Source organism: Euprymna scolopes, chromosome 1, assembly GCF_053919585.1.
Source record: "Euprymna scolopes isolate OS-2025 chromosome 1, ASM5391958v1, whole genome shotgun sequence".
NCBI lineage: Eukaryota > Metazoa > Mollusca > Cephalopoda > Sepiida > Sepiolidae > Euprymna > Euprymna scolopes.
In genome coordinates this window covers 138,734,212-138,761,536 of record NC_136482.1, presented here as the reverse complement: position 1 = coordinate 138,761,536, position 27,325 = coordinate 138,734,212, and the positions used below count along the sequence as shown (strand labels likewise).

At 36.6% G+C, this 27,325-nt stretch overlaps 1 protein-coding gene across 2 annotated transcripts in view; it reads right to left on the bottom strand.

Annotated features, from left to right (window-relative positions):
* LOC145272500 (retinal-binding protein-like) overlaps nt 1–27,325 on the bottom strand; it is a 573,911-nt gene that overhangs the window by 73,940 nt on the left and 472,646 nt on the right. For both annotated transcript variants that reach the window (XM_080127042.1, XM_080127038.1), the window contains one exon: nt 5,534–5,682. In XM_080127042.1, coding sequence (XP_079983168.1) covers nt 5,534–5,682 — 149 coding nt within the window. The remainder of the gene's footprint in view (nt 1–5,533; nt 5,683–27,325) is intronic.

Genomic DNA, 27,325 nt, shown 5'->3' with positions numbered 1-27,325 from the left:
TGGGGGCATAGAAATACCTGGCTTTAAAACCAGGTGCGGGGAAAACCCTTTTGGTGCTAATGGACCCGTAGATCTTGTCAGGTCATCCATCTAGAAGGAAAACTCCGATTTGTAAACCTGTGCCACAGACTTCATACATCTTGGCATAGAACGGAGGAGGGAGGCCTCTTCAGTCCTTGATGACAATCTCCCTAGATCTGGTGACTTGATCAAATCACCGGTTTGCAAACCTAAACTGCTTAAGGAGTAGATAGCCTCACCCTACCGCCCGGCTTCCATACTCCTTCTTTGCCTATTAGCCAGGAGCAGAGGTGCGGCTTCAGGGACTTATTAGAGATGTCTAGTACTTTGCCTTGTTTCCTGACTAGGGCAATGAATGTCGTTCTCCACATTTGCATCATTCCCTTCCCCTATAGTTGGGCATCTTGAGGGTGCTTGTTTACCATATATGCTAACATGATTGGACTGCTGTCGGACAGGTGTGAGGGTACTGGTTTGACAGTTGCTGGTTGTTGTTTCCAACTGACAGTATGGGAGCCCTAACTTTTGTAGCACTAAGAGCAGCTGCTCTATCATCAGTTGTATAATATCAGGATGTTTGTAGTGCAATTTCGCGCATGGAAAGGGGCCCTGCACTCATCTTTGGTGGGCATTCCCGAGGCCACATTTCTGTAGATGAGGAGCCAGCTGATGATTGTGTTGCATGGTGGTGGCTATGCACATTCGTTTTGCCTAGCACCTCACTCTAGGTCTGAAACTACGAAATAAAATGAAGTGACAGCTTAATCGAAAGAAAATGTTCAAACTAGACACACACTCAAAGAATTCACCTCCTCCCTTGAGGCTTGCATTTACAAATATCCGTGGACTTAGAGCTAACTTTGATGATGTCAAATCATTTCTCCTAGCAAACTCTCCAGATATCTTAGCACTAAGTGAAACTAACTTACACTCCTTCATCCCATCAAACCACTTTAACATGTCTGTTTATCTTCCATTTGTTGTAAAGACTGACAGACACATACATGGACTTGGAGTCTATATTCGTAACACACTGCCCATGTCTAGGGAATCTAAACTAGAATCAGGTGACCAGGCCTTCATGTGCTTTAAACAAACTTTACAACATAATGTTAGCTACCTGTATTTTCTTTATCGCTCTCCATCCCAGGACTATACTATAATCAATCATGTCTCTGACAGTATAGTTGTAGCAATCTCCCTTGACACTAGCGCCTAAATACATGTAATTGGTGACTAACGCTCACCACAGAAATTGGTTTGGGTTCTCTAACTGCACTGACACAGCTGATAGCGTCATCTATAACTTTGCTATATCCCATTCCTTGACACAGACAGTAACATTCTCGACCCATCCCCCAGATCATCAGGATCAGCAAGTCTCACTTCTGGATCTATTTCTGACAACAGTTCCTGAGAATTATGTAACAAATACTTATTGCCCACTCGGGAATGCTGACCATGCTGTGATAATAATGGACATCACTCTAAACTCTCGACTCAAAGTTGAAGAGTCATTGCTCCAAACACAAAGTACTACAATAAGGCTGACTGGGATGCCATTAGAGATCACATCAGAGAGACGCCCCATGGGGAAATATCTTTTCTCTTCCTGCAAAACAGTGTGAAAATAAGACTACTGAATGGTTCAAAACAGCAATCGAAGCACATGGTCCAACACGGAAGTTCTATAGCAAACTCCACTCTCCCCAATGGTTTACTTCTACTTGCGCCACTGCCATTGCTCAGAGGCAACATGCCTACCGTAGATTCATCTGTACAAACGGACAAAAGTTTATAGAAGCCAGAAGTAATTGTAAGAAAGAAGGAAGAAGACTGAATATGCAGGAAACGCATTGAAGTGCAGAAATTAGAAACTCGTGATTTCTGGAAAATCTATAATACTGTAGTAAATAATGGGCAATCAACAATACCCTACTATCAAACAATCATGAGGTTGTTTGCCCAGCAACTGATAAAGCTAACATGCTTGCTCATCAGTTTGCCTCAAACTCTACCTTGGACCCAGCAAACCATCCCCTCCCTGATTTTTCTTGGTGGACAGAAACCACACAAGATGATCTAACATCATCCCTTCTCAAGTACATATCATAAAAAACCTAGACACCTCAAAAGCATGTGGACCTGATCTCATCCCGGCTGTGCTATTAAAAAAATGCTCCACTGAGGTTGCTTCAGTTCTCTCTAAACTCTTTAACAAATGCCTTAACGAATCTTGCTTTCCTGATTGCTGGAAAACTGCTTCTATGGTACCAGTTTACAAAAACTCTGGCAAAATAACTGACCCATTAAATTCTCACCCAATTAGCCTCCTCCCTCCTTTCCCCAAAATATTTGAATTCTTAATTAATCAAGCTCCACCTTACAGCTGCTAAACTTCTGTCTGACACTTAATATGTATTTAAACAAGCCAATTCTACTGTAGATATTCTAACTGTAATCTCCGAATGTATATACCAAGCACTAGATACGACAGTAGAAAGGAGGGCAGCAGCCCTAGATATATCTAAAGCTTTTGACAGGGTATGGCATGATAGTCTTATCATGAAAATAAAATCCTATAGTATTACTGGACAAATAACAATTAAATCCTTTTTAAATGAGAGAAGAATTCAGGTTGTCCTCGATAGGCGTACATCCAAACAATGATATAAATGCAGGTGTACCTCAGGGATCGATCCTTGGTCCTTTATTATTTCTGATATTCATAAATGACTTACCTGTTAAAATTGTTTCTGAGATGGGTATATTTGCCAATGACACGACACTCTATAGCAGGCACATGGGGAAAACTAATGAGCACATATCTAAAGTAATGGCAAAAACCCTAGAAGAAGACTTTCGGTCTATAGTAGAATGGAGCCAAAAATGGATGGCAATGTTCAATGCTACCAAGACAAAGCTCGTTTCCTTTAATAATTACATGAAACTTACAAACCACCAATAGCTATGGCTAAAGATATTCCCTTTAAACTCCTTGGCTTAACGTTCACAGGGAATATGAGTTGGAATAGATACATCGAGATCATTACCAAGGCTGCTGCAAAGAAGGTAGGCTCTCTCTACCGTGCTAGAAAGTTACTTACGCCTGAAAGTATCATGTATCTCTACAAAGCCACCATTCACCCATGTAAGGAGTACTGCTGTTACATTTGGGCTGATGCATCTGCTATTAGCCTCACTCCTGGACAGGGTTCAAATGAGAGTCGCCAACCTAATAGGACCTGAACTTTCATCTAAGCTTCCGCTCTTGTCCCATCTATGAAATTTTTTAACAAGTTTTACAAGTATTTTAATGGTGGACACTCTGGTGAACTACAAGCCCTTGTACTCCCTCAATGACAATACTCCCGACAAACCCAACAAGCAGCAAAGTCCCACCACTACACAGTAGACATGTTTAGATGTAAGAAAGCCTTCTACTCTAATAGTTTCTTCTCCAAAACTGATAGACTTTGGAATTCTCTTCCGGGTTCCTGCTTCCCTAACTGCACTGATATACAGAAGTTCAAGTGTAATGTGAACAGACATCTACACAGTACCCCTGTAACTTATGTCCCTGATAGTAGCCCAGTACATCAAAGTGGCAATGTGCCTTGTTTGGGGTAAAAATGTAATAAAACAAAAAGAAAAAACTGGTAAAACTAAACAGGAAAACCATGTAAAAAAAGTAAATTTATTGGACTTAAGGAGTCAGAGTCGGATAAAAAATTCCGACTCCAATTCCAACTCCCAGTACTTTTAGAAATCCGACTCCAGCTAAAACCTCCAACTCCTTCCGACTCCGCAACCCTAGTTGTAGAGCCTGATTGGATTTTATCCAGAATTTCTTGATGCGCGGCAAAAAAGTTAATAATTTCCTTTTCCAAGAAATTTGTATTCTTCGGCTACTGGTATATTATTATAAAGTTTTAAGGCTGGGTTTAAGTGTTACTTGTGTTATTGACAGAAGTGAGTGCAGTTTTTGTTTTGATATTGTGAAGCATTTGCTGTGATCCATTGGAGGATTTTGTTGACAGTTTGTTGTAGTTGTCTCTATATGGAGTTCATGTGTTTGGATTGATAACAGATCAATATATTGATATTTGGTTATACTGTTGTTTTTCCTAAATGCCAGACTAGTTTGTTATTTATCCTACATTTTAAGGTTTTGCATATGCAACTAGTTAATGCTATTGGTCTATAATTTTGTGGATTACTATGGATCTTCTCCAGCTTTAGGATCAGTATAATTGTTGTTTGCCTCCACGTTTTTGGTAGTTTTCTAGTTGTTCAAATATTTTAAGTAAATACTAAATATTCCAGGAGTTGCTTAATAAATTCATATCAAATTTTATCAGGTCCTGCTGTGTTGTAAGACATTTCTATTGATTCATTGAGTTCTGTCATAGTGAACAGTTTGTTGTAATGTTCCATTTTTTTTAGATGAAAAGTTTAGTTTTGATTTTTTCCTCTTGTTTTGATTTTCTGGAGTTGTTAATTATTATCTGCCTTGAAGTTTTCTGCATAGGTTTTGACTGATAGATTGGCTATTTCTATTTTGCCAGTGGCTTTGTTGTGTCCTATTTCAAGGTGTCTTATTGTGAAAGTTTGATGCTTTCCTGAAATATTTCTTATTTTTCAAATTTGTTTGGGTTTTGTGTTGAGCTTATTTACAGTTTTCCCAGCATTCTTTTTTACTTATTCTGCGTGATTTTGCTCTAAGCTTTTTAAATTCAATTAGGCTGCACACTGGAGAGCTATTGCTTTTTGACTGTCCTTACTGAACCATGGTTTGTTTCTTGACATTTTTTTTTGTCCTTTAAGTATGAGTCACAGAGATTGACAACCATTGTGCTACTCTTGAAAGCATTGGCCAATATCTGATGAACTCCCAAAATCCAAACCTCAAAATTGTACACCAGTATCATAAAAAGAGCCAGCAGAACAGACTCCATCACCAAACTAGCCAAACATTTTGGACAAGACTATCTTATGAAAAGAAAGAATCAGAAAACAAGCTTGCACCCCCCCCAAAAAAAAAATTCCATTGCAAAAAAACAAAACAAACAAAATAAACAAACAAACTGGAAGAATGAACCAGCCAACAGTGTGCTAAGTATTTTCTGGGTGAATAGATAAGGAAGGCTCTATAGAGTGGCTAAAAAGAGGATCACTTCACTATGATCATAACAGGATTATCATGGCTGCCCAAGATGCTTGATGACTAATGCGTAAAAAAAAAAAAAAAAAATGAATGGTCTCAGTAATGACAAGTGCAGATTCGGTCACATAGAAGTAGAGAATGTGAGCAACCTGACATCCAACGGTAAAGTTTTACTGGGTGACAGCTACTATACAATGTGACACAATGCAGTAAAACAAAAAAAAACAAAAAAACGAGTAACTTTCACGTACAATCAGAATCACAATTCAATAGATCTTTAAAACTATTGCTCATTAGACAGACTAATTACAATTCAAAGTATTTTTGAAAACTGTATATACTTACAAGTCCCTGGTTCTGTACACAATGTAATTCCATCATGAATTAAAATTGAGCAATCAGTCCGTTCAATTGGTACAATTTCTTGCCAACTATTTCCATCTTTTTTCAACACACCAAATCCAATATCATGTCTTTCCGTTTTATACTCCCAACTGTAAAAAAAAAAAAAAAAAAAAAAAGAAATTAAAAGTTAATGCAAAATAAATTCATAAATGGACAGAAAAAAAAATTAATGCAAAATAAATTCATAATGGATAGCAAAAAAAATTTAATGCATAATAAATTCATAATGGATAGCAAAAAAAATTTAATGCATAATAAATTCATAATGGACAGAAAAAAAAAATTAATGCATAATAAATTCATAATGGATAGCAAAGAAAATTAGGATTTTTTTGGACATAAAAACCAATAATATACAGCAAATATAAAGTTAACATTCCTATGAAAATAGTGTCCATTGCACTTTAAATATCGAACTGATCCAAATGAGATAAATTAATAAGTATTGATAAATATTCAGAAATTAATATTGTGTTACATAGTTAAATTAACAATAAAATCACATTGTAAAACAATTTTTGATTTACCCCTTCAGTCCAGCACTACTTGGCATAAAATGTTTTTTTTTTTGCTCCGTTTCTTTCAAATGTTCCTTTTTCACCTAACGTTTCACTGATTTTTCTTCTGTAAAGACATGCTGCATGTCAAAAGTAGGAGTTACTTTCTCACACCATTACAACAATGATCATATACTATTATAATGATGTCTGAAAACAAGGCGCTATTCAGCAAATATATATGCTATGTAAGGAAAATCTATAAAACCGAACTTACAAACAAAAATAAAATAACTGACATTAATCAACTAGCCATGAGGAAGATTAAGTCTGTACGATATAGTAATAATTTTGTATTACCGTTCTGTTATGGCATTCTTTTTTTTTTTTTTTTTTGAAAAAGTATATTCTCAAAATTTAAAGACATTTCCCATCCTGATTATATTAAACAATAAGTCCATATTAACTGATTTATACATGTGAATGATTTTAAAAATTAAATATTCACTGATTTATACATGTGAAGGATCTTTAAAATTAAATATTAACCGATTTATACATGTGAAGGATCTTTAAAATTAAATATTAACCGATTTATACATGTGAAGGATCTTTAAAATTAAATATTAACCGATTTATACATGTGAATGATTTTTAAAATTAAATATTAACCGATTTATACATGTGAATGATTTTTAAAATTAAATAGGTATACATTTCACTTTATTTGGGTTTTTGATTACAAGGTCCAGCCCATTACTTGCTCTACGGAATTGCAGATGGCAGCCATCTTGAATATTTTTCATGCAATGTTTACACATTTTAATTACACATTTCTCTAGTTTAGATGGGTAAATTAATTTTTTTTACTTGAAAAGACTCCTCATGTAATAATGTTTAAGATAAGAAACATTTTTAATGCCTACACAGATTTTCTCATATTAAGCACAAACCCTATTTTGTGACATTACCTTCACACATTCTGCTGGATTCAAAATACAAACTTATACATATTCAGGATTTTTCAACACACCAACCCCCATATTGAATTGTGTAAACTATTTTCAGCTTAACCATAGCCGTATATTTTTGTTGTTGCATTGGAGAATTCTAACTGATTAGGAAACATGATCGACATTAAAAAAAATGCTTGAAATCATCATATTTGGTTTCATTTGTTTTACTGACATTTACTAGATGGCTTTTAAAAATTAATATGTATTCTAAAACTACTTTGCTCAAGATACTTGGATAAGTATGTTTCATTTTGATCAAAGAGGAAACATTGTGAGGTGTGCATTTGTGTTTGATATCCATGAAAATAGAATACGTTCATTTATAACTTCTAGACGCATTTGGTTATGGTGCCAAAAAAAAAAAAAAAAAAAAAACGGGATTGAACCAGGGACCTTTAGACGCGTTTCAGCAGTAACACTGACAACATCCACTTGTCGTAGTAGTCCTTGTTTATTCTCTTCACTGACAATACTAAACAATCGCTTTTAGCATTAACAGCAAGATAAACACAATGTGATTCTTAAGCAATAAATTTGTCTCCTTTGATTTATCCATTTTGAACTCTCAACTGCATCCATTTCCAAGTAATCATCCATGCCTTATAATCACACGATTCTAGGTTCACATTTGTATGAAGCCACTGTTTCCTTGCAGCAGGTGCATACTAAATATGGCCGTTTATCCTTCGGCCCTCTCTGCACCATTATCACAATAACATAATTAGAAATATTAATATTTTTATTTTCATCATTTTCAGTACATTCTGATGCAGCTTCCTATTCAAATAGCTTCTTTCTAAGAATTGCAAGCTTGTGGAATTCTTTCTACTGACTGTTTTCCTCCTATCTTAGTATTTTATAGACTATGGTCAATAGGCATTTCCTGTTTTTGCGATAATCTCATTTTTGTTAGCTTCTTACATCAAGTGGCTTCATAACTAGTCAGTAACGATTTGCATTAAAAAAATTATTTCAGGGATTGGAGAAAGATTGAATAGAGATTCTCATTGATTCCCAGAAAATGTTGAGTGTGCCTCAATTTGCCTGAATTTGTTTCAATTAATATCATTTTACTTCCACCCACTCCTAATATAATCTGGATCCCAAATACTTAAAATGTTAAAAGTAAGAATACAAAAACGATATTGTTTATATGCAGAAAGAGATAGTATTCCTTATTCAATTCCAGGCAATGCCAGGTTTTCCTACTAGTATTTTTTAACAAATGACTGGAAGCCAATGATAATTTACTGAAACGATCAACTTTTCTAAATTACCATAAACGTCATTGAAGCATTCCCTGATGTTTATTATATAAAAATACAAGTTCCACATTACCTACCATAAAATTGCTGACCTTGCACTAATACGAAAACATGTCAGTTAACATCATGAAGGACTCGACTCAATTATCACTTGCTGACTTTTATAATAATACATAATTTTCAGTCTTTTACAAAAACAATTTTCTGATCACATTGAAAGAAGAACTTAGATTTATTATATTTCTTACTAGGTCTGGGGGCACTACTTATCAAGGCCTGAATACCACTCGAGAATAAAAGTTAAGTGAGACAACACCGTAATGATCCATAATGGTAGAACTTTAATGCTTATTTATTTAAGAGGGCAGTACAATAGAAACTTGTTTATATTAGACTTGAAAACGGCCTAAAACTTGTCAAATATGGACAACTAATAACTATTGTTGGACAGTAAAATGTTACAGTTTGTGAAATTAACAAAGGTCACTTTCTAATTGCCTTATAGACCACGGGTATCAGAGTATCAGCATTTCGGTCTGAAATAAATGCTAGTAATTAGAGTTTTTTTTTCAGAATTGTTTCATTACGTTGGGTGCCATAATATATCAGTTTTAAGTTTTTCCTTTCTATTTTCTTTTCAAATAGAATGTCCGTCAAATCTATTAATATGCCAGTTTCTATAAAGTTAACCATTGTATTTCGCAACGGTTTTGAAAAGTGATTCAATACTATTCAAATTGATTCAATAGTGATATAAATGTATTCAAAATGACTTAATACTATTCATTCGACCAAGTTGAAGGCTGACAAATTTCCGATTCAAAGCCAAATCTGAAAGCTTGCATGTCGTTGGCAGAATCTTGCAATGTCTTTTTTTTTTTTTTTTAGAAGAATATTTCTTTTTTAATACATTCTTGTGTGATAAAGGATTGCTTTAACAGTGCACGAAATATTTCTTTTCCATGATCACCATCTAAAAAGATATATTCAAAATGGACGACTATAACATTTTAAAAATATTTGTTCATTAAATCATTGCAAGATTTGTTTTGTAGTATGAAATGTATTTAATACGATACTATAGACCTACCATAAACTGACCAAAAGAAAGGTTTTATTTTCAAAATGACGCCTGCTATATATTTTCAACCTTTTTTTTATGAGATGTTAAAGCATTAACAGGCTGATAACAAGCATCATGATATGTTATTCTTTTGCCTTCTGATGATGAATAAGTCATTGCTTTCTACTTTAGCTCTGTTTAAAATTTATTTCAAGGCTTTTGAAACATGAGATGGAAACTTGCCAAAACAGATACACATGGATGTACTTGTTTGCATTTAGTATTGATTCCTTGATTTCAAGTCAATTATAAACTGACCTTTAATAATTTTAAATCAACTCAAATTTATTGACAAATAGCAAAATGCAAGAAGCCCTGTCATTTTTTTAACTGTTTTTGAATGGCAAACTATTGAGGTTGTCGAAAAGTTTTGTTATCTTAGTGATACCATTGGAGCAAATGGTGGAGCAGTATGTTTACAAGGGTTAGAAGCAGCTGGAGTAAGTTGAAAAAAAATTCCTGCTATTACTAACAAGCAGAGTGTTACTACCTCTCTTATCTTCTATGAATCAATGGAAATTCTATCATGCATGCATATGCAGTGAGATAATGTATGAAAGTGAAACTTAGTAAGAGTTGAGGACAGGCGTTGCATGGTGAGAAATAATATGAGAATGATACGATGGACGTTTAATGAGTCTTAAAAACATGCTCTGAAGTCATCAAAACTAAGATTAAATCTGGATAGTATAAAGAGATGTATGCAGAACAGAAGACTTTGATAGTATGGTCGCATCATGAGAGTTTTGAAGTCGATAGATGTAGAACAGTTAAAGTAGCAGGTCCAGTTCACATGGGAAGGTCAAGGGAAAAATGGGAGGAAGTGATAAAAATGAACGAGAAAAAAAGGGGATGAATAAAGCCTTGGCCAGATAGAGATTAGCTTGGAAATCAATTTATTAAAGCCGCCCAATGAATGCCTGCATGTAAAGTGGATGTTAAACCAAATAGGATGATAATGATTGGTTGAATGGAGAAAGTAAAATAGAATTTTAATCGGAGAGTTCTCACAAGTCAGTCAAACTGCTGAAGTTGAATACAGTTACTTACAGCCTACAGCTAATGCGAATGTCAGAATTAGATAATTCATCACAAATGATAACACTGATAGATAAGAAAAAAAAAGGCATACAAAAATTTGCAGCACTTTATTGCAAGTCACAAAGTAAAAAAAACAAACTAATAGGTCCTGGACTGTCGGTCAAACTCCAGCCGCTGTTCTATCGCCAAAATGTGGATTCCTGTGCCTGTTTTACAAGTGCTTTAATGGTAAGTACTCAGATGAACTCAAAGCACTAGTACCCCCCCTCAACATAATCCCACTACACTGTAGAAATCCTTAAATGCCGTAAAGCCTTCTACTCAAATAGTTTCTTCCTCCAAACTGTTACACTATGGAATTTCCTCCGAGGCCCCTGGTTTCCTGACTGTACCGATATGCAGAAGTTAAAGTGTAACGTAAAAAAGACATCTTGCTGCCCAACTCCCTACATAACATCCCTGAAAACGTCTAATACTTTCAAAGTAAATCGATTCTGGATTTAAAGATCCGGTGGACAGTACCGTTATACTAAGCATGAAACATGTATGTTTTGAAAGTAATTTCTAAACAAGAGATGTAGTTTGAATTTTTAATATATTGTTCAAAGAAGATCAGAATTATTAAATAGTATAAACATTTGAGAAAATATTAGAATTCATTATTAAAAAAAAAATACGGTTTTAATTCCTTAATTATTTCTTATAAAGGACACCACATTTTATTACTTAGAAAAAATGTAGAATTTGGTCAAAAACGTTGAAGGAACGCACATTATGTAAAAAGTTTTTTAAAAATTAAAGATCAGATGATTTTTCTTGATTCTTGAAATAAAAATTCATCATGTAATTATTATTATTATTACTATTATGCAATACTTTCGACTTGCATAGGTCATCAAGGTATAAAGAATAATTTGTGAGCAACACTAAGATTTGAACATAAATTTATTTCAGTTCTCAAATACGGATGCAAATTATTATGGGAATAACAAAATAACTTGGTTACTTCCATTATAAATTCAAATAAGATTTATTATTTTCCCTTTTATGTATTGTTTTAATTATTCTTATATATATATATATATATATATATATTTTAGTAGAATAAAATACCAAGGTCTTGTGTACGACATGAAAAACTGGAATCCTAAAATCTTCATTCGCGTAAGTAACTGGATCCATGAAAAAAGATTTCCAAAACTATCTGGCAGGTAAATATATCCGGTGAACCAAATGCGAGAGTGACAAAGAGATGGTTAAAATCTTAAAAACGTCTCTGGATTGGAATGTCTGAGATAGTGGATGAATGCTTGGCATCTGATAAGATTCCCTATCTGCATAATAACATTAAAAAAATAAAGATAGAATGCTCATTTAAACTACATTAAAAGGATGGATATATCAAACGAAACAAGCCAGGGTAATGAAGGAAATGTTTTTAGTTGTAAAAAGAGACATATTCAACAACAACATAGGTAGAGCAGTAGATAAATGAGGATATATTACTTTAATGATGTGACAGAAACCAAATTTAAAGTGAGAGATCAATTGAAGTTTCTACATTGCTAACTATTTAACGTTAGTAACAAGTTATGTTACATAACCATGTAATGTTGTGCTAGATATAGGTGCTCAGACCCTGTGGGCAATGTCAAAACAACTCTTGGATAAGAAAAATGGGATAAAGTAAACTGATACTTCTTACATAGCCACTGAAGATGTTAATTACCATTTACAAAATGCGTTAAGTCATCAAATCTGATGCCTATAGGTCAGCCTCCTACCAACATGCAGTCAAGAGGAGAAAGTACAGTGGCAGGAGGAGGTGGTAATGCCCATGTTTTCAAATATATTTTGTCTACAAATTAGTTTAGGAATAAAAATTAGGTTTCATTGTACACCACTCACTCTTCCAGTCACATCCAGCGAGTGACATCACAGAATTCGAGCATTCTGGGTTCTGGTTGGTCCTTTGGTGCTCAGCAGTCACTCTGGCAAAGACACTAGGTGTTGAAAGGTCCTGTCTGATGAATTATCAATTCCTTTATGTTGTAAATAGATTGAAAGGACAAATCATCCAACACTGTCATCAAGGTTTGTATCATTGGAGAGCAAAGGTCATTCAAGTCAGAAAAAGAGAGAACAACACTTCTATAACTGGTCTTTTTGGATAACAGTTTGTATAAAAGTCATACACTGATTCTTCACAAGTTTCAACTTAGGTCCTTAACATTTGTGTTTTGATGGCATCCTTTGGTTAGTCTGGGCAATTCTCAAGTTGGGTCATTAACCCTAAGTTTGCAGGTCAGCCTTTCAACAACGTGCAGTCCAGAGTGGTCCGGGCATTTTTCAAATTTAATCAACAATTCTAAGTTTGGGGATTGGACTTTCTAGCGGGGGAGAAAAGCAGAATCCAGTTGGATCTCTGTCTTATGATGCTGTCTGTCCATGTCTGGCTCACAGTGTAATATTCAGAACCTGGAGCCATAACTCCTCTCTTACCTTCTATATATCAATAATACACCATTGGTAATATTCTATAATTCTCAACTCAGACTACAAGTGGCCAATGGACTTTTAGGTTCGCCTCTCTTTGCCTTCTATTTTCTACGTCTTCCTATTACCATGAATAGGAGTTTTCTTCTCCCCTTTTCTGGGCTGCCCCTCAAAATTATAAATGCATTTTGTTTAATCCCTTATAAGTCTGAACCACAAAAAAGTTAACAGTGACATTTTAATTAAAAATGTGTCATCCTCTCAGCCTTCTAAATCAGCCATTCATATTTAGGGAAACCTGGTTAATGGCATCTTGTTCCTGATATCGTCAAATTCATAATTTGGCTTATGACAACAAAAACGAAACTGATAGCCATATCCTCAGACATAAAAGACCACTTAGGCACGTTAGGCTTTTTCAGACTAACAAAGAAATTATTTCAGGTTGTTGCCGAAAATCAATTATTTAATTCCCAAATTTTTGTGTAAATTTAATTTGTTGCCAGATCCCACTTAGGATTTATGGCCTAGAAAATAATTCAATAAGTCTTTGAGAAAGATCTCTTATCAATCCATTTTCCTTTACAACCTTTAACGAACCATTACTCCTGAACTTTACTTTCTCAACCTTTTCTTGCTTTTCCAACATCTTAATTCTAATATGGCATTGTTTTTTTCTAACTTGCAAATATTGCCGTATTATCAAACTTAATAATTAATAAAGAAAAGAATTTATTATTATTTGTTTACTCTTCCGAAGAAAATCTATTGACAGCAAAAATAGTGTATTTACATTTATGTTTGCAAATGAAAACAAAAGTGACTTGTTTTCAGGAAAATATTCCAAGCAGAAATGAACCAAAATTACATTTCTCTTTATTTTTTATACTAACAAGTAACCACTTATCAAAACTCAAAGGCCACTTGAAGATAAGAGTAAACAAATTTGACCCCCAAGATCGCCACAGGCATGGAATATGTGCCTATATAAAAGATGGCTTCCCATGTGGTAGAGACATCTCCAGAGAAGATCCTAACTTACCATATATGTGCTTCTGGGTTGAACTAGTTCAAACTACTGCAATTATATTTGCTCTCTATCGCCCCCACAACAGCGGAGTTACTATCTTTAAAAACTTATCTGTGAAAATTGACCACGCCCTATCTGCTTATCCTTCAGCTAATATTAATGTCTGTGGAGACTTCAATGTTCACAATGTGGAATGGTTAACTCACTCAAACAAGACCGATGATGAGGGAAGGTTCTGTCATGATTTCTCCATTGCTTATGACCTCACTCAGATTGTTCACGAACCCACCCGTGTTCCCGATACTGACGGCCAGTATGCAAGTTTCCTAGACCTTTTTCTCACAACTTTCCCTGAACTGTGGTCAGCTTCTGTTCTGTCTCCACTTGGATCTTCCAACCACTCATTTGTATCAGTTAAGATAAAAATGAAACGTAATAAGTCCCCATATGTACCTCTCCATCGTACAGTATATTGATACTCTATGGCTGACTGGGATAGCTTCTACACATTTATATCAAATCTACCTCTGCATTCCATGTTTAAAAAGGATGTGTCCTCTATAGTATCAGACCTGACAGAATGGTTAATTGTAGGTATAGACCGTTTCATACTCTCGAAAAAATTCCAGAAAAAACCTAACAGCCAGCCGTGGTTATCTCTGGAATGTGCTGCTGCCATTGCACATAGAAATCACTTTTTCCATTGCTTCCAATGTAATAGATGTACTGAGACTAAAGCCGCTTTCAGAACTGCCAGCAACTACTGCAAAAAAGTAATAAAGAACGCAAGAGAGTTGTATGTTCAGTCTGTCAAGTCCAAAGTAGCTCAGCAGCGGTTTCGTTCCCACCAGTTTTGGCAAATAGCAAACAGAATCCTGAACAGAAGCGTGTGCTCTATCCCAAATCTCATAAATGGATCTGAGGTAATCTCGTCAGCATCAGACAAAGTCAAACTCTTTGCCAAGAATTTTGCAGCTAATTCTAACCTTTGCGACCAAGGCCGCCAACCTTCAATATTTCCTCCTGTATCAGAAAACATGCTATGTGATATACAAATATCTGTACGTGATGTAAGCTAATCAAAAACCTTGATACCAGTAAAGCAACCGGCCCTGACGGTATTCCAATTATTGTACTCAAAAGACTTCAATCAGAACTTGCGCTCATCCTTACGAAACTGTTTAAGCGTTGTCTTAAGGAGAATTGCCTTCCGTCACCCTGGAAAATTTCATCAGTAAGCCCCGTATTTAAGAATTCAGGTGATCGCTCATCTCCCTCACAGTACAGGCCAATAAGTCTCCTATGCATCATAAGTGGCTGGAATCTGTGTTAAATAGAGAAGTAATCATCTATCTCAGTAAAAATAACCTTCTTAGTGACACGCAATATGGTTTCCGTTCTGCTGGATCTACAGCAGATGTGCTTACAGTTATATCTCATAGGACTAGCGAATCTCTTGATGGAGGCTACCTTTCTAGGGCAATTGCTCTTGACATATCAAAGGCCTTTGATAGAGTATGGCATAAAGGTTTACTTCACAAGATCTCCAGCTACGGTATAGCTGGAAATGTTTTCTCAATTATTAAATCATTTCTCTCTGATAGGTTCATAGATGGGCAGAAATCAGAAGCTCTTAGTATTAATGCTGGAGTCCCTCAGGGTTCCATCCTGGGTCCAAATCTCTTCCTGATCTATATTAATTATGTTCCAAATCACATCCTTACATCATTCATAGACATCTATGCTGATGATACTACTATCTATGGTAGCACATCTAAGACCATAAACGACCAAATTCTCTGATTATCTCTCCTCTGATCTTGAACAAGTAGTACAATGGGGAAAGAGGTGGCTTGTTACTTTTAATCCAACTAAAACCAAGCTTTTATCTTTACATCATCAACGCTCTGATCCCCATCTGGCATCAACTGAAATGAATGGCTCTAGTCTTGGGGAGGCCTCATGTTTTGACAAGCTTCTGGGCTTGACCTTTACTCCTGATCTTAAATGGAACACATACATTAAATCCGTTGCCAAGACTGCTGAAAAAATGGTGGGATCCTTCTATTGATCCAGTAGATATCTCACTGCTGATTTAATTCTCTATCTATATAAGAGCCAGGTACATCCAAGGATGGAGTACTGTTGCCACATCTGAGCAGGAGCTGCTAGAAAGGACTTATCCTGCCTTGATAGAGTTCAAAATAGACCGTAGCCTTGTGGGGGATGTCCTTTTCTCTTCCCTGCAACCTCTTTCTCACAGAAGAGATGTTGCGAGTTTGTCTCTGCTTTATCTTTATTTTCATGGCAGGTGCTCGGCTGAGCTCCATTCTATGCCCCCCCCCTCCTCGCCAAACTTTCACAAGAAACACCCGTCTAGCAGAAAACACTATCACTAGTTTCCCCCACTCTTTATCTGTGCCTAAACCTAAGTGTAGATTCCATGAGCAAAGCTTCTTTCTTAGAACGGCATGCCTAAGGAATTGTCTTCCGTTTTTCTGCTTTCCAGCTGACTACAATATGGTTGTCTTCAAGTCTAATGTAAACAAGTTTTTGATGAGCCGTTCCATATAAGTTAACAAATTTACCGAATCTCCATTACTAAGGGTTACTATATTGTCCAATTTCTACTGTACACTCTTTAACCCTTATCCTCGAGTGTCCTCTTAGGCATCACCATTTATCAAGGCTATGTAAAAAAAAAAAAAAAAAAGTTTAAGACAACATTGTGAAAATTAGTAAGGATCGTTGTAACTAGTCAGAATTTTGTTTATATTGGACTTAAAAAAAACCATGTAGTCAGCTTGGAAGCAACCCCGGGCTATTGTGTTCCACAAACAGACAGTTCTAGGAAAGAAACTTTGTTCATGGAAGTTCCATTTAGTTTTAGGTGCACAACGGGAGAAAGGTAAATTATTGAGAGTTGTAGTTAGGCAAGTTTTGCTGTGAAAGTGTATGGGGTAGGGGACCATAGATTGGAGTTCGGTTGAGCACCAAGGTGGTCGCTAGAAAAGCAGGAAATTTGTCAGACAACAATTTTTACAAAGTTTTTCAAAGACAAATGTTATATTATACTCAGATACTCAAAATGTCGTCCGTACACTTCACTGCAGCATCAAACAAGGATTTATTTTTACAACACTCACACGCACCAATCAAAAAATAGCAATCATGCATTTTATTCATGATCTAAGCTGACCTTCAAATTTCCCGCTTTTCTAGCGACCACCCTGTAGAACAGAGAAAGACTAGCAACATCTTTTCTGTGAAAAAAAGAGGACATCCTCCACTAGATTTCAAAGTGTCTCTCTTCTTTTTTTTTTTTAATATGGTGCCACAAACCAAAGGAATGAAATTTGAATTTGGCAGATGCAATGCTATGAATGTCTAACTTTAAGAATCCAATCGACTTAATTTTATTTATATATGTTCTTTACTTGTGAAAGAGAAAATAACGGTTTCCCTTTAAAGTAAAAGAAAAAATGAAACAAAGAAAAAAAAAAAAAAAAGATGTGTTTCTGAATTTTTCAGATGAGGATTGATAATTTAGATTATTTGGATTATTCAGACTACTATTCTCATCTTGAGTACGAGTCGTATGGCATTTTAGCTGACGTAAACTTTGACTATCTTTAGATGTATCTCATCAAACTCAGGAATCTTTCTGTTGAACTCTTGAATCTTCATGGAATTTAGAACAAAGCCTCTTATTTAATTCACAAGGCTAGCATGCTCTTGTTCCATCAACCATGACCAGGTTGAAGCCTTAAATAATTTGCAATTGTATTCTTTACATTGCCCACACTCAACCACCAGAAGAGGGTCACAATGGAGTTTTACTTATTACCTTATCCGTTATGAAATGGGTCCTTGCATGCAAAATTACATGCATATTCCCGAATTTGATAAAGAAAATTCTCAGGTTTAACAAGATACATCTGATGAAGGTTGGAACTTACATCAGCCAAAACGTTGTGTGAATAATACTCAAAATGAGAACAGTCATTTGAATAACTTAAATAATCTGAACAATTTAAAATAAAATATATCACTAAAAATCCCATGCAATGCCAGGTAGGTATAGCTTGTTTCTTTAGGTTATTGATTAAGGTTATTGATTAAGGTTATTGATTAAGGTTATTGGATTCATGAAACAAAAATATATAACTTTGGATTTTCTGTAGTCATGATGATGATTATCAGAATCAGTGGAATCGATTTAATGTTTTACACACTAGCATCCATTTGACGGCTTTAAGAAGTTAACTTAAGACACAAATTATCTCTGGCCAGGTCTATTTTTATCACTTTCTTATGTTTCTCTTGGTCTTCCTTGTGAACTAACCCTGCTATCTCAACTGTTTCAATAACTAAAAAATTATCACCCATTCTTTCAATATGTCCATACCTTTGAAGTCTAAATTTTTGTCCGGGAATCCAGTAAGATGAAGATATACTATAACACATTCAAATGGTCAATTAGGAAGAGGAAAATTATGTCCGCAACTTTACCAAAGCATAATCACCATCTTGAATTTGAAATTTCAAACATTTTTCAAATTTGCATTGAATTTTATCCATAGTCATGAGACACCAATTAAACAAAATTTCCTGAATTTCAATTTAAGACTTTTGCATTTTAGACATTTTTTAGAATCAAAATCATGTAGTAACTATTCTAGACATAAGGTTTAGTAGGATTATGTCTAGCTTTTAATCTTCATAAGCAAACATAAAAATGGTACTTCACCAGACCAGATGATTTCTTATCCTGAAATCCAGTAAAACCAAGAAACCAAAAAATATATATTCTATTAGCCTTGGTGCCCGAGATATCCCGGGTGTTTGGAGGTGTGTTGAGAAAAAAAATTTAAAAAGTTGTAGTAGGCAGGCAGGCTCGAAGCCATGCGTGAAGGCAGAAAAGCAAGTGGAGGTGTGTGTAAGGGTGTTCGTTGAGCAAAAAAAAAAAAAAATAAATAAAATAAATAAAGAAAAATAAAAAATAAAGAAAAGGCAAATTGCGAGCGCAAAAAAAAAAGTGGTAGTGGGTAGGCAGACTCTAACCCATACCGCGAAGGAGGAAAAGAAAGTGAAAAAAAAAAAAATGTGATGTGTTAGCTATTGCACCCATCACCAAACTGGAAATGGTGTAGGTTTTAATTAAGGCTAGACAATCGAAAAGAAGCGATGACTTTCGAAAATATCGGCGAAAAATGCGACCCCCCCCCCTCCTTGTAGAAAAATGCCCAGTTGAGGGTTAAGGAATTAATACTTTTGGCCAATTTTTCGATATTTGTTGTCCGAAGAGTAGAGCTTCAAAACGATACTGATCTTGTGAAAATCAGTCGCCTCTGTAGAAAGTTTTAGGCAGACATACCAACATACATACATACATACATACACTGAAACAGACGGGTGAGATTTATATAATAGAAGATAACATATTTAAATGGTCAGTTGAGGAAAAGAAAATTATGTTATCAACTTCTTTATTAAATCAGTGCTTGAGAGGTAAACGAAAACTTAGTCTGGAATACATGAATATCCATGCATTCCGTATAGGTTTCATGTTAGGGTTTCCTCAATTTATGAGAATTTCAACTGAAGTAAAATGAAACAAAGAAGCGTTTATATAAAATTGAAATTTGTAATGAAATGATTTTTACTCGTTTTTACTCATATTTACTCCAAAGTATTTTATGATTGAACGCAAGGGGCTACTGTTATTAGGAGTCAAGTTAAAGCAAGCATCCTAAGTAGGCAACAAGATGTTTGTTTACATTACATTTAAATTTATGCATCTTGGTACAGTAAGGGGACCAGGCAGGAATCCAAAGGCAAGCAGTCAGAAGTAAGAATCTATTGGCATAGAAACTTCCTGTACATCGGAATCTCCAGAGTGGAGGGGTGGGATTTTGCTGCTAGTCAGGTTGATCAGAAGTATTTATATTGAGAGGGTATAAGTACAGTACTACATGTGAAAGTAATTGTTAAACAAACACAGAGATGCAATATTGCAGTGAAGCAACAGGGGCTCATGCTTGGTAGACAGTTTGGACCTATTAGGTTAAACTTTTTTGGACGTTGCTTAAAAGGGAGAAACTAGTGGTTGGTGCAGCAACTTAGATGTTGTTTGGTTATTTTACAGCATATCAACCTTTTTCAGGTTATTTAATGCCGAATCTAGTTATTTTGAGGAACGATTTTTAATGAGTATATTTGTTTTTTTAAGTCGGATTCTATTTAACCCATAGTTGGGACCCTAACAGGTACTACCACTCCGGGTCAGAGTGGACCTGGGAGCAATGGCAATTAAAGGGTGGCTCCACACTCCCCAAGGCCCGCAAGTTTTAGGTCATATCCAGGACGGTCAGTTTAGATGTGGCAGCAATATACCATGCATGAGTGAATGGGGAGTTTGAAAAAATATACGACACTGGCAGCTGAGAGAAGTTTTCTAGTCTGGGAGAAGGAGCTCACCTTTGTAGCAGACTTGGCAGTATCTTCTACATATTCCAATAAAATAACTCCAAAGCTGTGTCAAAAGTATGGCTTAATTTTTTTTTTTTTTTTTTAAAATTCTTATTTCACTCCAAACAAGGCATATTGCCACTTGGACATAAGCTTCTATTTGGAACCATATCTACAGTGACACTATGTAGGGAGTTGAGCAACGAGATGTCTTCATATTGCATTCAAATTTCTGCTAATTAGTACAGTCAGGGAAGCAAGAAATTGGCAGGGAATTTTAAAATCTTGCAGTTCGAGGGAAAACTATTATTACAGCTGTGTGACATCTAGGGAGCTCTACAGTGAAGAGGTGGGATTTTGTTGCTTGTTAGATTAGGAGTATTTATGTTGAGAAGGCACGAGTGCTATGAGTTTGTCAGAGCAAATTCCATTATAATACTTGTAAAACAAGCACAGGGATGCAACACTGCAGCAAGGGGATAGAGGTTGGAGCTTGATTGTGTAGTACCTAGTTGGTTGAAGACTTTTTGGGACCCTGTCTAAGAGAGAGAGAGACTAGTGGTAGATGTACCAGCCAAAACATGACAATACTCCATGCATAGCCGAATAGTGTCTTTGTAGAGACATAGGATACTGTCAGATCTAAGAAATTTTCTAGCATGGTAGAGAGAGAGCCCACCTTCTTTGCAGTCGTCTTGGCAATATCTTCAATGCAATAGTTTCAATTCGTATTGCTTGTGAATCTTAAACTAAGGAGTTTGAACAAAGAGCTCTCAGGTATATATTATTAGTCATGGCAATCGATGGTTGGGAAGATTTCCTGTAATTGTTAAAGAAAAGAAGCTTAGTTTTAACAGCATTAAATATTACCATTCATTTACAGCCCCATTCCACTACATTCTCAAAGGTTTCAAACATTGTCTTAGATATGAGTACATTTGTTTTCCTCTTGTGTCTGTTATAAAGTGTGGTGTCATAAACAAAACACCATCGAGACTTATCAGGGAGGTCGTTTATAAATATCAGGAAAAATAAAGGTCCAAGGATCGAATCCTGAGGCACACCCATATTTATATCAGGATTGCGGAGTTGGATGGTGAATGTCCGACTCTGACTCCTTAAATTCTTAAACTGCCGACTCCGACTCCTTTGATATCTTAGACTCCGACTCCTTGACCACTATGTGTAAATCTATTCTGCAGATGCATATACCAGTCTCCTACACCTATTCAGCATTTTATACTTTTCATGTATATCATTTTTTATGTTTAACATTCACTTGCATGATAAATATACTCACATATACACTCTACCAGCTTTATTTATTTATTTATTTATTTATTTTACTCACGTTAACTCCTAACAAGGGATATCACCACTTGAACGAAAAAGGCTACTTTTTGAGACCATGTCTAGGAAAGATTAGCAAGATGTCGGTTTATGTTACATTTAAACTTCTGCATATCAGTATGACCAGGAAAGCAGGTAGCAGGAAGGGAATTCCAAAGTCCAGCTGTTCAAGGGAAGAAACTATTAGAATAGAAAGCTTTTTGGCATCTAGGGACCTCAACAATGAAAGGGTGAGATCTTATTGCTGAACAGGATTGTTGGAGATATGTACGGGGTACAAGTGCAACGAGTTCATCAAAACACATTCCATTAAAAGATGCACAGAGATGCAACATTGTGACGATGGGACAAGGGATGGAGCTTAGTTGATAAAGTGGGACAGATTAGATTGACAACTTTTTTTTGAAACCTATCCAAGAGGGAGAGACCAGTGATATATGCATCAGCCTAGATGCATGAGTGAATGGTGGCCTTGTAGAGGTACGGGATACCCTCAGGTGTGAGTAGTCTTCTAGTTCAATAGAGGGAACCCACCATCTTTGCAGCAGTCTTTGCAATGTCCTCTATGTATTTGTTCCAGTTCATATTGCCCACAAAGTAAAATATGGTAAAATAGTCCCAAAAAAGGAGTTTAAAGCTAGAATTCTCATCGATATAAGCGGTTTGTGAGGTGTCTTGTAATTGTTAAAGGAGAGCAGCTTAGTTTTCCTAGCATTAAATATTACCGTCCATTTGCGTCCCCATTCAACTATGGTCTGTAGGTAATTTTCTAATGATTTTTCCACTGTTTTAGATTTATTTACATCTTTTCTTCCCTAATGTATGTTATAGAGCATTGTATCATCAATAAATATACCCATCTCAGACAATATTATCAGGGAGGTCGTTTTTGAATATCAGGAATAATAATGTTTCCAAAGATCGACCCCTGAGACACTCCCGCATTAATGTTATGCTGATTGGATGTAAGTCCATCAATGACAACCTGTGTGCTTTTATTGTCTAAGATGGATCTAATTATATTTAGTATACGTCCAGTTATAACGTACGATTTAGTTTTCATTAGCAGCTCTTTGAGCCAGACTTTGTCAAAGGATTTGGATGTATCATGTATCGCAGACATAAGGGATGATTTTTACATCATCTAATGTGGCTTTAGTCGTCATAGGGAAATTTGGGAGGGAGTTGTTTGTTGGCTCTAAGGTGGAGTTAGAGGCAATCGCCAGGACAGCAGTTCCGCCTTTTCCATTACTATGCATGCAACCTTCTGGTTGTTGCTCAGTGGAGGAATTACTGATTGTCCTTTATTCACTACACTAGTATAGATTTTTCAGAAATAGCGAGTCTCTATCTTCGGTGATTCTATCCATTCCCTGATTATTTCAGCATGCTTTCTTTTTGAATGTTACTATTTCTCTCTTACAATGATTTCTAGCATCTATGAATTTTTCCTATTTGTATTTGACTTATGACGTACAAACTGGCAGAATGCATGCTGTCTTTGTGCCATAGCAGCAGCACAATCTGTAGTGAACCATGGGGGTGAGTGGGGTTTCCCATAATACTTCCATGTCAATTCCCGCTTGCACAATTCAGTTGTCTCATTGGCACACTGTTCAGCAGGAAGAGAGACGATATCGGTCCATGGAACATCTCAGATGTGTTCTCTAATGATTTCCCAGTAAGCCCTGCTGTAGTACCTTGTGGTTTTGAGCAATGATTCCTCACCTTGAGGTTGGGATTTAAATGTGATGTCAACTGATACCACTAGGTGGTCTGCGTTTCCAAGTGGACAGTGGCATTAGTCACACAATCCTCAGCTACTGTGGTGAGGAATAGGTCTAGAAGTGAAACCGGCTGAGATTCACGATCTGGTAGGCCAGTTGGAAACATTACTGTCTATGTGAGGGAATGGGCTAGAGAGAAGCTATTAGTGGAGCGTCCATCTGCATCTGTGTAACCTGAGAAACCAAGCCAATTTTATGGTGGACATTAAAGTCACCAAACGCATGTATTTGGGTGTTAATATCCAAGGAGAGTGCTGCATCTATACTATCAAAGACATAATCGATTAGGGTACAATCCTGACTTGATGAAAAAACAACAGAGAAAATATAAGTAACTAACGCAGTTATGAAATGTTAGTCGAAAACACATAAAGCCTGGTCATCAGATTCAAGATTTTTCTCTCTAGTTTAAGGAAGGGTGCTACGAATATTTTTTTTTTTTTTTTTACAGTGATCACCACTTATCAAGGCCCGGAAGCCACTTAGGGATAAGGGTTATTGCAAGTACATCACGTTAGTGAGGAGATTTTATGAAGTGTTTAATTAGGGGGGGGGGGCAGTTCATTAGGAATTTGTTAACATTAGACTTGAAGACATCCAAGTTGTAGTCCGGAGGGAAGCAGGCAGACGGAACAGAGTTCCACAGGCGTGCAGTTCTAAGAAAGAAGCTTTGCTCATGAAATCCGCGTTTTGATTTAGGCACAGATATAGAGTGGGGGAAATTTTCTACAGTGGATTCAGCTAGACGGGTGTTTTTCGTGAAAGATTGGCGAGGGGGGACCAGGGATTGAAGTTCAGACGAGCACCTGCCATGAAAATAACGATAAAACAAGGATAGGCTTGCAACGTCTCTTCTGTGGGAGAGGGGTTGCAGGGTAGAGAAAAGGGCATCCCCCACTAAGCCACAAAGTCTATTTTGTACTCTGTCAAGGCATGATAGGCTGTTTTTGGCAGCTCCTGCCCAGATATGGCAACAGTATTCCATCCTTGGACGTACTTGGCTTTTATATAGATAGAGAATTGCATCAGTAGTGAGATATCTTCTGGAGCGGTAGAAGGATCCCACCATCTTTCCTGCGACCTTGGCAACAGACTTGATGTACGTGTTCCATTTCAGATCAGGAGTAAAGGTCAAACCCAGAAGCTTGTCAAAACACGGGGCCTCACCCAGACGAGAGCCATCCATCACAATTGATGCCAGATATAAACTAAGTGCGTGCATACATCTATCCAAGTCCTTACGATAAAGAGGGAGGTATCCTGTAATGTTAAAGTAGTTGGAGGGGATTGAAAAGTGTAAGTTTATTTCACTTAATGCTAAGATATCCGGGGAGTTTACTAAAAGGTAAGAGTCTACATCATCTATATTACCTCTAAGCCCACGGATATTTGTAAAAGCGAACCTCAAGAGCAGAGTCGAATTGGTTTTCTTTTTTTTTTTTTACATGGTGGTCACCACTTATCAAGGCCCGGAAGCTACTCAGGGATAAGGGTTATTGCATGTACAATAATCAATGGGATAGTATCGTAGTAATCGTTAGTATCTGAGATTTGATAAAGTGTCTTACTTAAGGGGGCAGTTCATCAGGAATTTATGTTGGACTTGAAGACATCCAAGTTGTAGTCAGGTGGGAAACAGCCAAACGGAAGAAAGTTCCACAGGTGTGCACTTCTAAGAAAGAAGCTTTGTTCATGGAATCTACGTTTTGATTTAGGCACAGATAAAGAGTGGGGAAAATTATTGACAGGTGTTTCAGCCAGACGGGTGTTTATCGTGAAAGATTCGTGAGGGGCGACCAGAGATTGGAGCTCAGACGAGCACTTGCCTTGCAAGTAACGATAAAACAAAGACAGGCTCACAACGTCTCTTCTGTGGGAGAGAGGCTGCAGGGAAGAGAAAAGGGCATTCCCACTAAGCCACGAAGTCTATTTTGTACTCTGTCAAAGCAGGATAGGCTGTTTTTAGCAGCTCCTGCCCAGATGTGAGATCAGTACTCCATTCTTGGACGTACTTGGCTTTTATATAGATAGAGAATTGCATCAGCAGTAAGATATCTTCTGGAGTAGTAGAAGGATCCCACGATTTTTCCAGCAACCTTGGCAACAGACTTGATGTACGTGTTCCATTTTAGATCAGAAGTAAAGGTCAAACACAGAAGCTTATCAAAACATGGAGACTCCTCAAGGCGAGAGCCATCCATTTCAATTGATACCAGATGGGGAGCAGAGCGTTGATGATGTAAAGATAGGAGCTTGGTTTTAGATGCATAAAGTAACCAGTCACCTCTTCTCCCACTGTACCACGCGCTCAAGATCAGAGGAGAGAGAATCAGAGAGAACTTTGTCATTTACAGCCTTTGGTGTATGGCCATAGATGGTCGTGTCATCAGCATAGATGTCAACGAATGATTTAAGTATGTGTTTTGGGAGATCATTGATATAGATCAGGAAGAGAGTTGGGCCCAGGATGGACCCCTGAGTGAATCCAACATTAATACTATGGGCCTCTGACTTCTTAACCACTACTCATGAGCCTATCAGAGAGAAAGGATTTAATAATTGAGAAAGCATTTCCAGTTATACCGTACCTGGAAATCTTGTGAAGTAAGCCTTTATGCCATACCTTATTGAAGGCCTTTGATATGTCAAGAGCAATTGCCCTGGAAAGGAAGCCTTTGTCAATAAATTCACTAATCCTATGTGATATAACCGTTAAAAAATCTGCTGTAGATCTTGCAGAATGGAAACCATATTGCATGTCTCTAAGGTTATTTTTGCTGAAGTGGTTGACTACTTCTCTATTTAATATGGATTCGAACAGCTTACTCATGACACACAGGAGACTTATTGGTCTGTTCTGAGAGGGAGATAACTTATCACCTGAATTCTTAAATACAGGGCATACTGGTGAGGTTATCCAGGGTGTTGGAAAGCACTTCTCCTTAAGGCAACGTTTAAACAGTTTTGTAAGTATGGGGGCAATTCTGGTTGAAGCTTTTCAACATTATAATTGGAATGCCGTCAGGGCCAGTTGCTTTACTGGAATCAAGGTTCTTGATTAGCTTGGCGACCTCATACACAGATATTTGTATATTGCATAGCGTGTTGTCTGTTATAGGAGGAAATATGGGGAGTTGATGGCCTTTGTCGCATAGGGTAGAATTAATGGCAAAGTTCTTGGCAAATGTTTTGGCCTTGTCTGATGCTGACGAGATGACCTCAGGTGCATTGATGATAGTTGGAATAGAACGTATGCTTCTGTTCAGGATCCTGTTTGCTATTTGCCAAAACTGGTGGGAACCAAGCCACTGCTCAGCTACTTTGGATTTAACGGACTGAACTCTCTTGCATTTTTTATTACTCTTTTACAGTGGTTGCTGGCAGTTCTGAAAGCAGATTTATTCTCAGTACATCTATTACATTGGTAGCTATGGAAAAAGTGATTTCTTTGCGTGATGGCAGCAGCATATTCAGGGGAGAACCATGGCTGGCTGTTAGGTTTTGTTGGAATTTTTTAGATGGTATGAATCGGTCTATGCCTACAATTAACCATTAGGCCAGGTCTGATACTATAGAGGACCCATCTTTTTAAACATGGAATGCAAAGGTAGATATAAATATATGGAAGTTATCCCAGTCAGCCATAGAGTATTGAT